The 16,432-nt window shown below is 40.3% G+C and overlaps 1 protein-coding gene across 4 annotated transcripts in view; it reads left to right on the top strand.

The window, feature by feature from the left end:
• Insr (insulin receptor) overlaps positions 1–16,432 on the top strand; it is a 216,054-nt gene that overhangs the window by 179,567 nt on the left and 20,055 nt on the right. For all 4 annotated transcript variants that reach the window (XM_045148650.1, XM_045148649.1, XM_004661735.2 and 1 more), the window contains 3 exons: positions 2,600–2,801; positions 11,198–11,472; positions 13,565–13,704. In XM_045148650.1, the coding sequence (XP_045004585.1) occupies positions 2,600–2,801; positions 11,198–11,472; positions 13,565–13,704 (617 nt within the window). The remainder of the gene's footprint in view (positions 1–2,599; positions 2,802–11,197; positions 11,473–13,564; positions 13,705–16,432) is intronic.

The raw sequence follows: 16,432 nt of genomic DNA, 5'->3' as shown, positions 1-16,432 counted from the left end.
TATCCTGGCCATTGCAGTGTTGAGCAGCATTCATTTTTTATTTTTTTATTTTTTTTAAATTTTTCGAGATAGGGTCTCACCCTAGCCCAGGCTGGAACTTGCTATGTAGTCTCAGGGTGGCCTCAAACTCACGGCAATCCTCCTACCTCTGCCTCCCAAGTGCTGGGATGAAAGGCATGGGCCACCACGCCTGGCTTAGCAGCATTCTTGTTCATCATTCATGAAATGCTAGTTGCACCCTCAGCCTAGTGATAGCTCAAATGTCCTCAAACATTGCCTAGTGTTCTCTATAGGTACAGCCCTCCTCTCCAATTAAGAGCTCCTAACCAAGTTGATGTTCGAGCGTGCATGTGTGTGTATGTGTGTGTGTGTGCTTGGTGCTCATGCATGCAGGACTAGAGGAGAATGCTGGGTCGTCTTTTTCTTTTTTCCACCTCATTTCCCTGATATGGCTTTGAACTTGGCACCTCCATTTTTTATTTAGACTACTTGACCAGGAAGCTCCTGTCTACACCACCTCAGCACTAGTTATAGACATGTGTGTCTATGTGTCGCTTTTTATGTGAATACTGGGGATCAAACTAGGGTCCTCAAGCAAATGCTGTTATCTGCCGAGTCATCTCCCCACCTCAAGATGACTTGGTTCATGAATGGATCCCCCTATAATTTAATGTGGATTCTACATTGTTCTCTTCTCACTTTGTGGTTAGTTGGTTATTATTTCACTAACTGAATTTCTAATTGATTGATTTATTCAACTGTGGTCTAAATCCATCCTCATCTTTTAACAACCTCTCCTTTATTCTCTTCTATCTTACTGGTTCCTTGGTGTTGTGGATATGCTTATAAAATTCCTACCTCAGGGCCTTTGCACTTGCCTTTTGCCAAATCAAAATGACATGACATTGACACATGTACATGCACTGCTCACAAGTTGACTCAGCAGTTCTTTCTCTGAATACATTTCATTTCAATAGCACCTTCTGACTCACACAGCCACACACATTTTCCTGTGATCTGACCCATGGCTTTTAGCAGTTTGTTGTAGAATGTGAATGCCATAGACAGAGGCATTTTCTTGTTACCTTATAATCCTCAACCCTGGAAGTATGTTGTTAGGCAGTTTCTAAAACATGTTCATGCTTTTCCCATGAATGCTGTGACCCTTGCAGGCCTGTCCTACAGGAGTACAACTGAGGAGAGCTAGGAATATGGTCCAACATAAAGTCATAAACTTACTTAAGACATTATGAGAGTTTTTTGTAATTATTAAACATAACTTGATTGTGTAGTTCTCAAGCATGAACTTTGTAGATGATAGCATTGTTTTGCAATGTCAAAGAGTTGATCAACCAGGACTGGCATTGCATGTCTCAGAACTCAGGAGGCTGAGGCTGAAGGATCACAAATTTGGAGCCAGCCTGACTATGTTGCAATACCTTATCTCAAAAAAGAAGGGGAGTGTATAGGGGAATGGGAGAAATGCCTTAGTTGGAAAGTGTTTGCTTTTCAAACATTAGGACCTAAGTTTGATCCCCAGAATCCATAAAAAAAGCTGCATGTGGTGGTGTGGTCTGTAATCTGAGCACTGCCAAGTGGAGACAAGAGGATCTTTGGGGCTTCACTGGCTAGCCAGTATAGCCTACTTGGTGAGTTCCAGGCCAATGATAGACCTTTTATCAAACTTCCATATGCATGTGCACCTGCACACACAATTATGTACACACCAATGCACATATACACACAAGGCTAAATGACTTTCTAGAGGGAAGTTTTATTTACTAATTTTAAAACTTTTATTTTTTGAAAACTTCATACATGTATTTTTGTTGTTTGTTTGTTTTTTCTTTGTTTTGTTTTATTTATTTGAGGCAGAATTTTGCTCTAGTTCAGGCTAACCTGCAGTCCACTATGTAATCTCAGGGTGGCCTTGAACTCATGGCAATCCTCCCTACCTCTGCCTCCTGAGTGCTAGGATACATGCCTGGCTATGTATATGTTTTGATCCTATTCACCACCATTACTGTGTCTTCTCCCCTCCTACTGAACCCTTCTTTCCAAGTAGTCCTCTCCTTTTGTGTCTTCCTCTTTTGTGACCATTGAGTTTAATTTGAATTGCTTGCATGAGTATGAATAGGACTATTTACTGGAATATGGACAACTTACTAGTGTCTACACCACTAAAGAATGGGACACCCCCTCCCCAACAATTTTATCTTATTTTATTGAGAGGGAGAGAGAGAATTGGCATGCCCAGACCTCAGCCACTGTAATCAAATTCCAGACACTTCTGCTACAGAGTGGGCATGTGCGACTTTGCACTTTGCCTCATCTTTGTGTGTCTGGCTTATATGGGACTGGGAGAGAGATTGAACATGGGTTTTTAGGCTTCACAGGCAACCACCTTAACTGTTAAACCATCTCTCCAGCCCCAAGATTTTATTTTTCAAGGTGGAACTTGAACCTAGAGTCTTCCCATATGCTCAGCTCCTTTGAAAAGTCCTTGTTTACTCTGTCTGCATATGTGTGTGTGTGTCTGTGTGTCTGTGTCTGAGTGCTTTGGGTGACACTTGAGCTACTCTGCTCTGTGTTTCCATAGGGTTGAAGCTGCCCTCCAGGACCTGGTCTCCACCTTTTGAATCTGAGGACTCACAGAAGCACAATCAGAGTGAATTTGAGGATTCAGCTGGAGAATGCTGCTCATGCCCCAAGACTGACTCTCAGATCCTGAAGGAGCTTGAGGAGTCCTCGTTTCGCAAGACCTTTGAGGATTATCTGCATAATGTAGTTTTTGTACCCAGGTCAGAACTTTGCATGTACCTAAGCTTGCTTTGTGTCCATTATCTTGTTGTTGGGAGTTCATTATCTAGGGAATGAGATGAAGCAGGTCCTAGACAACACAGAGTGGTAAGTGGAGTCTGAGATCAATCCTATGCCCTTTGGTGAAGAACAAAACTAAAACCTCTTGTGACTCCAGTAGGAAACACTTCCCACTAAGAGTAATCAGGGGCTGGGGAGATGACTTAGTGTGTAAAATCCTTGCCTCACAAGCTTGGGGACCAGAATTTGGTTCTCCAGCAACCATGTAAATGTATCTCCCCTTCTACTGCTGGGAGTACCAGTGCTGAGGACTGGAGACTGGAAGATCCCCTGGGCAAGCTGACTAGATAGTATAGATCAATTGGCAAGCTCTGGACTCAAGGGAGAGACCCTGTCTCATTAAGTAAGGTGGTGAGTGATAGAGGAAGTTACCCAAGATCCACTTCTGTTCTTAACACATTGCTGTGCACATATATGTGCACCTATATACATACAAACTTGCGTGCGTGTGCATGCACACACACACACACACTACACATGTAACAAAAGGAGTACATAAACCAAAGGAGGAAATTTGTGTACCCCAGCATTTGTCTTCCTTCCTTCTTCTCCACCATTTCTGTCTGAATTCTGAAGCAGATTCCTCCCAAGGATGAGGCACATTCTCAACCTTTGGAGCTTTCTACAGCATCACCAAAACTATCATCTGTTTATTCATCTTTTTGCATATGTGTGTGTGTGTGTGTGTGTGTGTGTGTGTGTGTGTATGTTCATACTTGTATGGGCACATGTGTAAGGGTGTGCAAGTGGAGGCCAAAGTCAATGTTGGGTGTCTTCCTTGATCACTGTCCATATTTTTTTTGAGACTGTGTCTCTCTGTGACCCTGAAGCTTAATGATTTGACTAGACTAGCTGACTATGAGCCCCAACGAACCTCCTGTCTGCCTCCCCAGTACTGAGATTATAGACATACACCACCATACTTGGCTTTTACATGAATAGTAAGGATCAAACTTAGGTCCTCATGCTTGCAAGGCAAGCACTTTACTGACTGAGCCATCTCCCAGCACCTTCTGCAGACTTAAATCATCTCAAGATTACTTATACCCCCACAGAGTGGAATGCTATGTAGTTATTGTGACATTCTCTCCAGGGCATAGCAATCAGATAAATTCTTGATCTGTTCAGTATAAACACAATTTTTATCAAAAAAGTGTTTATCTCTAGTTGTTGAATCCATGAATGTAGATACTGTGGATCCCAAGTTCTGTTTGTAATTAGTACATTTGGGCTATGAAATGGAATGCCTTATACAGGGATTCTCACACAAAGACATTTGGAAGCAGCTCACTCCCTGTGGCAGGAGCCACCTGCACATTGTAGAGTATTGAGCAGTATCCTTACTCTCCAGCCACTAAATGCAAATTGTACATCTTACCCCAGCCAGACATGACAACCAAAACTGCTTCCAGATGCTGTTAGATGTCTCCAGAAATGTGGGCTTTGGGTGTGGACTGGCTGTCCATCACTGTGCCTTTCTCTTCCTTCCCCAAGTTTTTCAGCAGATGACCACCTCCCAACAACATGGGATACAAAAATGTTCAGTTCCAAAACATCAAAACTTCAGGTTTATGTTGAAACAGAATAAGGTTCTAAAGCGTTTGTGGGCTGGAGAGATAGCTTAGCAGTTAAGTGCATGCCTGTGAAGCATAAGGACCCTGGTTCGAGGCTTGATTCCCCAGGACCCACGTTAGTCAGATGCACAAGGGGGCGCACGTGTCTGGAGTTCGTTTGCAGTGGCTGGAGGCCCTGGAGCGACCATTCTCTCTCTCTCTCTCTCTCTCTCTCTCTCTGTCTCTCTCTCTCTCTCTCTCTCTCTCTCTCTGCCTCTTCCTCTCTCTGTCTGTCACTCTCAGATAAATAAATTTAAAAAAAAATAAATAAAATGTGTTTGTGCCAATGCCTACCGATGCTAAACAAGTAGTTGTTTTTCTAAAACTATCAATATGTTAGTGTTTCTTGGTTTTCTTGCTTATATCTTCTTCCAAAACTCTGAATCTCAAGAAACAAACCAGGTATCAAAGCAGTTACTGTTTCACATTTTGAAAACAAAATGCTGGGTTCAAGAGATATCTCAGTTGGTAAAGTGCTTATCTCACAATCACAAGGATCTGAGTTCAATCCCTAGGACACACATAAAAAAATCCAGATAAGGGCTGGAGAGATGACTTAACAGTTAAGGTGCTTGCCTACAAGGCCTAAGGACCCAGGTTTGAGTCTCTAGTACCCACGTAAGCCAGATACACAGGGTGGTGCATGAGTCTGGAGTTTGTTTGCAGTGGCCGGAGGCCCTGGCACACACACACTCTCTCTAACTTTTTTTCTCTTTGCATCTCTCTCTCTCTCTCTCTCTCTCTCTCTCTCTAGTAAATAAATAAAATATTTTAAAAGGTAATTTTTTTAAAAAGCCAGGTGAGATGGTGTACACTTGTAATTCCAGCACTGGGGAGGCAGAGATAGGTGATCTTTGGTTTTTGTGGCCAGCCAACCTAGCCTGCTGAACTCCAGTCCAGTGAGATGATTTTCTCCAAAAAAAGACCAGTGTTACTCAGGGATGACACCAAGATTGTCTTCTGTCTGCCACATGCCAATGCACACATGTATACACACATGTGCATTCCTCACACATGAACACAGACACATGTATATTTGCATACACACACAAAAAAAAGCCAAAAATACTGCTGGAACAGGGGACATGGCTAAGTTGTGGCCAAGTGTAGTCAGATTTGACTTCTAGGAGAAACTCAATAGGTAGAGTCTTGGAGTCAAATTTCCTCTCCTTTTTCCCTCTTTTATTTTGGATATTTTGAACTGTGGGGAAGGTAAAGTGAGTACATTCCCACCAGTCAGAGATGGGAAATCAAGGGTAGGACTTAGTTTAGTCTAATTTCTGTTACTACAACAAAATATCTGAGGCTGAGTACTTTATAGAGAAAAGAGGTTCATTTAGTATATAGTTTTTGAGATTTAAAATCCAAGGTCAGGTGACTCCCTCCTACCCCATGGATCTGTGTGACCTTGGCTACATCATCAAGACACAGTATCAGTATGGGAGAATGGGGAGAAACCAGTAATGACTTCCCACTAGGCCCTGCCTCTTAAAGGGCCCACCACTTTTTAACACTGTTCTTTGGACCAAACTTTCAGCACCTGAACCCTGGGGGAAAACAAACTGTTTCCAAAACATTAAGTGTTCTTACTTAGATTGTCACCTCCAGGGTGGCAAGGCAAGTGTTCCTACTGATGAAATTTTGTCCTCAAAGTGATCAATTTTGTTTTCACAGAAAAACTTCTTCCATCAGTGTCATAGAGGACTCGAGTAGGACTCAGCTGTGGGATATCAACCCACATGGTCCCTGTAGCTGCTCAGGGCAGGGCTGGGATGCCACACAAGGTGGGGGCTATGCCATATGGTTAGGGTTTCTGCAGCTTTCTGCTTGTGATAAGCTATATCCCTGAGACTCAATATTTCACAAATTCACTGGCTAAATGTTTTCATTTGGAAATTGAATCTAGGCATGGATGTGGGGGGAAAAATAACTAACATATTCCTTCTGAACTATAGACTCAAGGAAGCACCCTTCTCCCCATACCTTCATTTTCCCTCCTTACATTCACTCATTGAGTGCACTGCTTGTGCACTTGCAGAACCATGCTTGAGGCTGTCTGGACTCCAGACTGTAAGATACCCTGTTCATTTCAGTATCCTCTACTCAATGTTGAAAGAATGATCTAAAAGCAGAACTTCAATCTCATAATTCTTTTTTGTAGAAAAAGTTTTATCTATTTATTTTAGAGAGAAATAAAAAGAGGCATTCAAAAAGAGAGTGAGTATAGGTGTGCTAGGGCCTGTTGCCATTGAACATGAACTCAAAGCATGTGCCACTTTGTGCATCTTGCTTTATGTGGGTACTGGGGAATTGAACCTGGACTGTCAGGCTTTCAGACTTTATAAGCAAGTACCTTTAACCACTGAGCAATCTCTCCAGGTCTAAATCTCATAGTTCTTAACATTTCTCTGGACCTCTAAACATATAGTTTAAGCAAAAAAATACTATGTTGCTAAATTCCACCAAGGAAACTGAGGGATGTTTCCCTTCAAATTTATCTTAAAGAATGAAAAATATTATGGCCCCAGAAAAGTGATCATAGTAGGAGAACTCAGGGGAATAGGATATATTATGAACTCTTACTAGAAACAAGTGAGACAGGAAAGGCAGGTGGGGGCCCCACTGAAAGATTTTCCTCCCTGCTGACAATATTTGCTTACTTATTTATTCCAAGGCACCTGTGTGGCCTGACCTAACCTCTGGTGGCCATTTGGAATATTATTTGTTGCCAAGAAAGGTCTGGAATTGTGTGGTCTTTGTCCTAAACAGGATTTCACTATTTGAATATTTGGGGCTACATCATTTTCTGGAACAGGGGTCTTCATGGAGACTTTGGTACATTGAACAGAATCCTAGTTTTCCATCCACTTCATACCAGAGCATATCTGCCTTCCACAACTTCCAAACATTGCCATCTTTTCCTTAAGAACATTATTGCTAGTTGAAACTACTGGTCTGGGGTGAGATTGTTGGGTAATTAAACGCTACCTATGAAAAAAATAGAGGACTCAGTTGATGCTCTATTAGAAGGGCTTTTCATAACCACACCTTTTAAAAAAATTATGATTTGGGGACATAGACATACCTCAAAGATACTGAAGTTAAAGCAATAAAGAAAAAAATGTCAATAAAGCAGGAATGTAATAAATATATAAATAAATAAATAAGCTGATATGGCTGTTAGGCAAGTCCCACACATTTTAGGTTTTTTAATGCATATAAAAGTTATGTTTATGCAGTCAGTGTGCATTAACATTCTTTCTTTAAAAATATCTTAATTGTATGGTACAAGTTTTCATTGATTTCCCATTAATGGAAAAATATTTTTATTAGGCTGAAGATTTAGCTCAGCTGTAGAGTGCTCACCAGGCTTTGGATTCAATGCTCAGCATTGCAAAAATAATACTTTATTCATAAAAGAACCTGCTGGGCATGGTGGTATACTCTTTTAATTTCAGCATTCCAGAGGCTGAGGTAGGAGGACTGTTGTGACTTCCAGGCCAGCTTGGGCTACAGAGTGAGGTCTAGCTCAGCCTGAGTTAGTTAGATTACCCTGCCTTAAAAAAAAAAAAAAAAAAAAAAAAAAAAAAAAACAGAAACAAGCTAGGTGTGGTGGCATAATGCCTTTAATCCCAGCACTTGGGAGGTGGAGGTAGGAGGATTGCTGTGATTTCAAGGCCACCTTGAGACTACATAGTGAATTCCAGGTCAGCCTGGGTTAGAGACCCTACTTCATACAAACAAACAAACCCAGAAACAAACAAAAAACCACACTTTGTTACTAAAAGAAATGCTAACATGGTGACTGTAGACTTGCTGAAAGCAAGGTTGCCCCAGACCTTCCTTCAATTTTTAAAAATCACAATAAAACAGTGTGCTCTCTATCTGTTTGGTCTATTGGATGAGATCCATTTTGTTTCCAGATGTTCTTATATGCATTTCCCAGTGTTGTCTATTAGGCATGACCATCTTTTTAAATTTCTGCCAGTCTTATTTGTGCCTGTACAGAAATTTCTTGAATACTGAAAATATTGATATAGCTTAGGTTCAATAAATAGAGCTGCTTTCTTTTCTATCCAAATATGCCACAGATTAATCAGTTATCCTGAAAGAAGGAGTTGTACTTATTGTGACTATAGAGTAATAAAAAATAAAATTTAAGTTCAGAAGATTGAACTGAAAATGAAGTCAACACTTAGATGTCTTTTGAAACTTCCATTAAATTTTGATTGTCAAGTAATGAAAACATGAACACTAAAGTCCTGCATTTGGTCATCCACATCCCAGTCCCCAAGTGGTGAAAATAAAATCACTGCTATCTGCAGATAGTTCAGGATAATGGCAGATAAACTGTGGTGCTTGGGCTGCTAGCTACTTGTTTTCTTGTGTTTATTTCCTATTTATTTATTTATTTATTTGAGAGAGAGAGAGAGAAAAAAAAAATGGACACATCAGAGCCTCTGGCCACTGTAAATAAACTCCAGATACATGTGCCACCTTGCGCATCTGGCTTACATAGGTCCTAGGGAATTGATCCTTGGTCCTTAGGCTTCACAGGCAAGCATCTTAACTGCAAAGCCATCTCTCCAGCCCTAGCTACTCATTCTTAAAATGAACTTTTATTATAATGCAATTAAACTCACCTGTGAGTTTGAGGCCAGCCTGGGCTTCAGAATGAGTCCCTGTCTCCAAACAAAGAACTACCCCACAAGTGTCTAAATGACTAGATCCAAATGTATGGTTGCAGGAATAGCAACAAGAAGTATGACAGAAGTTCACAGAAATATATGCAGGGGATAAGGAAGAATAATTTCTTTGGAGAAGCATGAAGAACTCACCACAGAAACAAGAGTTCACACATAGCCAAGTAGGGAGCTATAACTAAAGTAGTTGAAAATCTGAGAAAAAAAGCAAGCATACAAACAAAAAGGCTGAGCCGGTCGTGGTGGCGCACACCTTTTATCCCAGCACTCGGGAGACAGAGGTAGGAGTATCTCCGAGAGTTCGAGGCCACCCTGAGACTACATAGTGAATTCCAGGTCAGCCTGAGCCAGAGTGAGACCCTACCTCGAAAAACAAAAAAAAAAAAAAAAAAAAAAAAAGGCTAACTTTGGGGCTGAAGAGATCATTTAGTGGTTAAGGTGGTTGCCTGTGAAGCCTAAGGACTCAGGTTTGATTCCCCTGTCCTCTCTCAAACAAATAATAAATAAGTAAGTAAGATATGTAAACAAAAATTTTAAAGCTCAACTTTTAACCATTGACCTTTTGAGCTTATTCTGAAGTACAGGATCACCTGATGGTGAGGCCACAGCTTGTATTAAGATTTTAGCTAACAGTCTATTCATATAGATAAAATTTAAAAGGCTGTAGATTAACCTGGTGAAATTTTCTTCCAGGAATCTACTTTAGAAACTAATATGACAGACCATGATAAAAGCAATATTGATGGAAAAAACTAGGGATACTCTTTTATTCTGTTTCTTGTTGATGAAATTCAGGGTCTCATACATACTTAAGCATGTACTGTACCACTAAGCAATGCAGTCCTTCTTAGGGAACTCTCATTTGAAAAGTAAGAGGATGGTTAAGTGAAGGATGGTTATTGCATCAAATTGTTTATATTATTTTATAGAGAATATTATAGATAATATATAGAGAGAATTAAATGTGTTATATAATCAATAATGGTTTCTCAGACTTTCTGCATGGAGAACATGCCACTTTGTAATTAAGAGGAGGAAAAAAACTGAAATATTGTTCTAATATGAAAATACTATGTTGTAAAAGTAAAAGATAAAAGATATATTTTAGGGGAAATATTTAATGAATGTTTTTATATGAGGGTTAATACAGTTCTTTTGATATCCATCCTATCCACATATAATATTTATAAGGAAAAATCATTGTCCCAAGGAAGTAGTGGGTAATAGGAAATATAAGGAACTTATATTTTCTTCCATATACTTTCTTTTTGAAGTTTTAAATCTGTTAGACCTTATAATCATCATTTGATGATATCTCTTTAAGGGGCATGGTAAAAGTGCCAATTGGATGAGTGTTTTTTGGACTTGTCCTTACTCTAGTGATAAAATTTCCTTATTAATGCTCCCTCACTCAAAATTCTATAATGCCTTATGCAGAATGAGAAAATGCATTTCTCCTGTTTTAAAGTGATGATGTAGACTGTAGTCTGTTCTCCTGGGGTTCCCTGAATATAGAGTTTTTACATGCTTTGAGCATCTCTTTTTTTTTTTTTTTTTTTTTTTTTTTGGTTTTTCAAGGTAGGGTCTCACGGTGGCTCAGGCTGACCTGGAATTCACTATGTAGTCTCAGGGTGGCCTTGAACCTCTGCCTCCCAAGTGCTGGGATTAAATCTTTTTTTTTTTTTAAACCTTGACCATATAGGCTTGTTCCTCAGCAAATTAGAACCTCTCAATCAGACATGTTGAGGGGATATTGCTATTAGAGTGCTGCTATGAGTAATGGTTCTGGAAGCACCAGACCTTGGGGTGGATCTTTATACTGAAAATCTCTCTACATCCTGATAGCTTCTCCAGGTGGTAATTTTTAGCAATCTGAATTTCAATCCATGTACTTCTGTGCAACCCTCTTCCCCCATCCCAGTCCTCCTTTTTAATTGATTAAGCCTTTTTTCATCCTGAGATGTTGACATGGTGACTTCATGTGTGCTGTTGTCATTACAGGCCATCTCGGAAACGCAGGTCTCTTGGTGAGGTGGGGAATGTGACAGCTGCCATGCCCACACTTCTGGATTTTCCCAATATCTCCTTTACCACTGTGCCTCCGAGCCAAGAAGAACAAAGGCCCTTTGAGAAAGTGGTGAACAAGGAGTCACTGGTCATCTCTGGCCTGCGTCACTTTACTGGCTATCGCATTGAGCTACAGGCATGCAACCAAGATGCCCCTGAAGAGAGGTGTAGTGTGGCTGCCTACGTCAGTGCCCGGACCATGCCTGAAGGTGGAGTTACTGCCCCTGGGCTGGCACCTTATAGTGAATAAGATCCAGTTGATCACAAACATACCTTTTGCCCTCTATACAGTATAAATGTGCTCTTTAAAGTATTTATATTCATTGTTGTTCCAAAATGAAGGCCTTCCTATACTGCCTACGCTAATTCCTGGGCTCAAGCAACCCTCCTGCCCATCTTCCCTAAGTAGCTGGGACACACCACCATGGCTTTCTATTTACTTAAATTTTTGTTGCCATGTGCTCATGTGTGAAAGTTGTACATGTGTGTATGTAGCTATATTGTTACCATTTTTTGGAGTCAAGTTCATTGTCCTCCTGAGTGTGACAAATAACAAATGAGAACAGTTGAAAAAGGATAAGTATACAAGGTTTTATTAAAAGTGAAAGGAGAAGGAACATTCCCCACCGGGGTTTTCATGTACTGAGGAGTTTGACTGGTCCATACCTTTTGTGTAAATTAGGCATTGAGTTGGGATGACCTTCATTGGTTAAGTTTAAATGGACATGGGGATTTTGATTGGTTGGAGGGTCAAGAAGAATAGCACAGACTCAAACTGAGCCCACCAAAACATTCGGAGGAGGAAGAGGCAGGAAGTAGAGAACTGAGTACTGCTCCTGATTGCCACTGGATGAGTCAAATTTAGTTTCTGGCTGAAGTGGCCTTCAAGTCTCACCAGGGCAGGTTGATGTTTGAATTCTTTTTGTTGTTGTTGTTCATTTTTATTTATTTATTTGAGAGCAACAGAGAGAGAGAGAGGGTGCCAGGGCCTCCAGCCACTGCAAACGAACTCCAGACACATGTGCCCCCTTGTGCATCTGGCTAACGTGGGTCCAGGTGAATTGAGCCTCAAACTGGGGTCCTTAGGCTTCACAGGCAAGCACTTAACCACTAAACCATCTCTCCAGCCCTGAGGTTTAAATTCTTTTGACCTGTGTCTCTACCTATAAAGGAGGCTGCCTTGCTCCTAATCTCTACCAATATATATGCAAGTACTGTGTGTGTATAAGTGCATGTCCACATATGTGTGCATGTATGGAGAGCAGAGGACAGTTTCAAGTGTTGTTCTTTAGGTATGCCACCCATCTCTCTCTCTCTCTCTCATTTTTTTTAAGACAAGCTCAATATACTGGCCTTTTTTATGCGAGAGAGCATAAGAGCAAAAGAGAAAGAGAGAGAGTGTGTGTGTTGGTGTGCCAGGGCCTCCAGCCACCACAATCAAACTAAACACATGTGCCACCTTGTGCGCATATGTGACCTTGCATAGTTGCATCACCTTGTGCATCTGGCTTATGTGGGACCTGAAGAGTCAAATGTGGGTCCTTACGCTTCACAGGCAAGTGCCTTAACCACTAAGCCATCTCTCCAGCCCCATCCATCTCTTTTTAAAACTATCTCTCATTGACCTGAGCTAGTAGATTAGGCTAGACTGTCTAGCCAGTGAGCCTCAGAGAATCCATCTGTCTTCACTTTCCCAGTGCTGGAATTACAGATGTGCTACCACATGGGTTCTGGGGGTCATACTTTGGTCCTCATGCTTGTGAGGCAGACATTTATCAACTGACCTTCTCCCCATCCTGTTGCCATTATTCCCTAAACAATATAGTGTATCAACTATTTCCATGGCATCTACATCATATTATGTATCACAAATCATATAGATTATGATTTAAAGAATACAGGAGGATGTGCATGAGGTTATATGCATATACTATACCATGATATAAAAGACCTAAACATCACAGATTTTGTTCTCTGCAGAGAACCTTGAACCAATCCCCATGGATACCAAGGGACAACCATACTAAACTTACATGGGTGAATATAAGTTGAGTGAAGGATCCATAGTAATTCTTTGTACTGTTTTGAACATGACCCTGAAGTGATTTCAACATAAAAAATGGACAATGAGAATTTAATAAAATCTTCCTAACCATGTCATGTAGCCCCACATATGTACATTTTTTCTATGTTGACAAAAATGAGACATGGGAAAATTATGTACTCTACCCCACCACATAGTTGGGTGGCATGGGTGGAATTTGATGCAAAAATTATATCTGAGCCTCTAATTTCTTATAGCTAAGGCAGATGACATTGTTGGCCCTGTGACCCATGAAATCTTTGAGAATAATGTGGTACATTTGATGTGGCAAGAGCCAAAGGAACCCAATGGTCTCATTGTGCTGTATGAAGTGAGCTATCGTCGATATGGTGATGAGGTAAGGGCTCAAATTCTTAGGCATGAATTTTTAAAGTTGTCTTTGTGACCTCTGCTTAAATTCTTACTTTAATGCTTCCCCCACAGCTGTTACTAGGTCACAAAGCTTTGCTACATGGACTTCCAGGGATATAGACCATAAATGCCAATCTATAATCTTATTATTTCTTTTATCCATTTCATACATTGCTTCTCAGTTGTGTCTTCCAAGCTGCCTGCATGTGTGTCCTTCTTGATGAGACTCACTTCTTACTTTACTTTAGAGAGATTCATCTGAATCTAGAAAACTTTAGAAGCTAGAGAGATATCTCAATGGGTAAACATTTGCTGTATAAGCATGAGGATCTGAGTTTGATCCTTAGCACCCATGAAAATAGCTGGGTGTGGGTGAACATGTGTGTAACTCCATTATTGATAAGGACAGAGAATGGAGGATCACTGAGGCTTACTGGTCATCCAAATATAATTGAAAAATGATGATCTCTGGATTCAGTGAGAAACAGTTTTAGGTAAATAAGGTGGAAGACTGATAGAAGACAATAAATATCCTCCTCTGGCTCTGGCCTTTGCACATGTACACATGGAAGACACACACACACACATTTTAATAAGTGCCTCTGTACCAGAAAAATTGGGAGTTGGTAGATGAACGCACTACTACTACTGTGTGAATCACACTAGGTATCTTAATGTTTATTATGTTTTATCACATTTCAGATGTCAAGAGGCTCCTTTTTTTTTTTTTTTTTGCTTTTGTGTATATATATGTGTGCTGTGAATACATGTGGTGTGTGTGTGTGTGTGTGTGTGTGTGTGTGTGTGTGTGAAGGTCAGAGGTTAATGTCAGTTGATTTTCTCACTTTCTTCCCACCTTATTCTTTGAGATGGTTCCTCTGAACTGAGAACTCACCAATTCAACTATACTGGCTGACCAGTGAGCCCCAGGGGGTCCTCCTGTTTCTGCCTCCCCAGAGCTGAGATTACAGGTGCTCACCACCACAGCCAGGATTTTACATGGGTGCTAGAGATTCAAACTCAGGTCTTCATGCTTACATGGTCAGCACTGTACTAACTGAGCCATCTTTCCAATTCCAGGTGATATTATTTTTATATGCCTGTAAGAAAGAAATAGATATTGCTAATTCTGATTACAAGAAGGATTTTAATTTCAGAAATGGCAAAATGTGACGACAACAAAGTGCACTAAATCCTGAGAGTATCCCTGTGAACTGTGGCCCTACTGTGTAATCCTCTTCACCGGTCTATAATCAGCTTGAAATAGGAGTGAACAGTGTTTTTTTGGTGGTGGGGGTTGATCCATATTAGGCTTATTAGGCAGATATAGGTGTTAGGGGTCTGAACTCAGGTCCTTATTTTTGCAAGGCAAGCTTTTTACCCATTGAACTATATCCCCACCCCAATTTTTTGTATCTTTTGGGAGTTTTGGTCTCTTTTTCTAGTTTGTACAATTTTTATGCAATTGCCTTCTTCATTCTTGGTCACATTTTTCATTTTGTGTATGTATGTATGCATGTATGTATGTATGGGGAGAGCACTTAATCTGGTTCTAGATATTTCTATTACACTACTTTTTTTACCCCTACTCTGCCAGCCTTGAGGTATCTGGTGAATACCTAGCATTATAGAATTGTTCCCTTTTGTCCCTGATAGCAACTGTCTTAAGTTTCTATATTTGCTTATTTGTCCTTTGCTGCTTAGTGACTCATTCTATTTGGAAAACCTTACAACCAATTTCCCTGCCCCTTGTGTCCTACCACCTGATTTGGTTTCTTGCTGTTATTATCACATGATACATTTGGAATGTTTTACTTAGCTCTTTCTCATAAAACTTTTCCAGCTCAGTTCTTTCTACATGATGATTAGCTTTGGAACTGTTTTGGAAAATTTAAATTTATTATTTCCCCAAGAAGCCTTGATCTTCTCCTGAGTTCTAGGTTTATCTCTAGCTATAGACTTAACACAGATTGTGTGCCCTATCTTAAAAGATCTTTGGGTGGATTCCAACTCTTTGTATTTGTTTGTAGACACTAAGCCTGTGGGTCCCTTTGGTTCTGACAAGACTAGGAGTATGAGAAATGACTTTGCACTATGAGAATCCCTTTCATTCCCACCCAGTTCTAATCTTGCTGAATTCCTAGACAAAATATCCCACTGTGTGGTGTGGGGAGATAGTTCAGTCAATACAGTGCTTGTTTCACAAGCACGAGGACCTGAGTTTGGATCCCCAGCACCAATATAAAAAGCCAGGTGTGGTGACTTGTGCCTGAAATCCCAGAACTGGGGAGGTAGAGACAGGAGTATCCCTGAAACTTAATCACTGAAGTTCAGGTTCAATGAGAGACTTTGTCTCAAAACTTTTAATAAATTTTAATGAAATTTTTATTAATTTAAAACATTTTTAATAAAATAGTAATGTCTACCTCTGGCCTCTACATGTACCCAAACACATTTATACATACATACCACACACACACATGCATGCACATATCCCATTGTGGCATGGTCCTAGGGGAAATTTTGGAGTTAGTTAAAAAGATGGCCTTTCCCTTCTCAGCAGTAAGAAATGTACATGTACAATCATGTGGTATTCATATGATGAGGTTTTGTTAATTTAGCTAGAGGATGGTGATGTAAATTCCAACCTGTTTCTTCATGGCTTGTAAGCTATGAATCACTTTCACATTTAAGATGGTTTGAAAGCATCACAA

This window comes from Jaculus jaculus, chromosome 5 (assembly GCF_020740685.1).
Source record: "Jaculus jaculus isolate mJacJac1 chromosome 5, mJacJac1.mat.Y.cur, whole genome shotgun sequence".
NCBI lineage: Eukaryota > Metazoa > Chordata > Mammalia > Rodentia > Dipodidae > Jaculus > Jaculus jaculus.
Note: the sequence above shows the minus strand (reverse complement) of the source record. Positions and strands in the feature narration are given on the sequence as shown.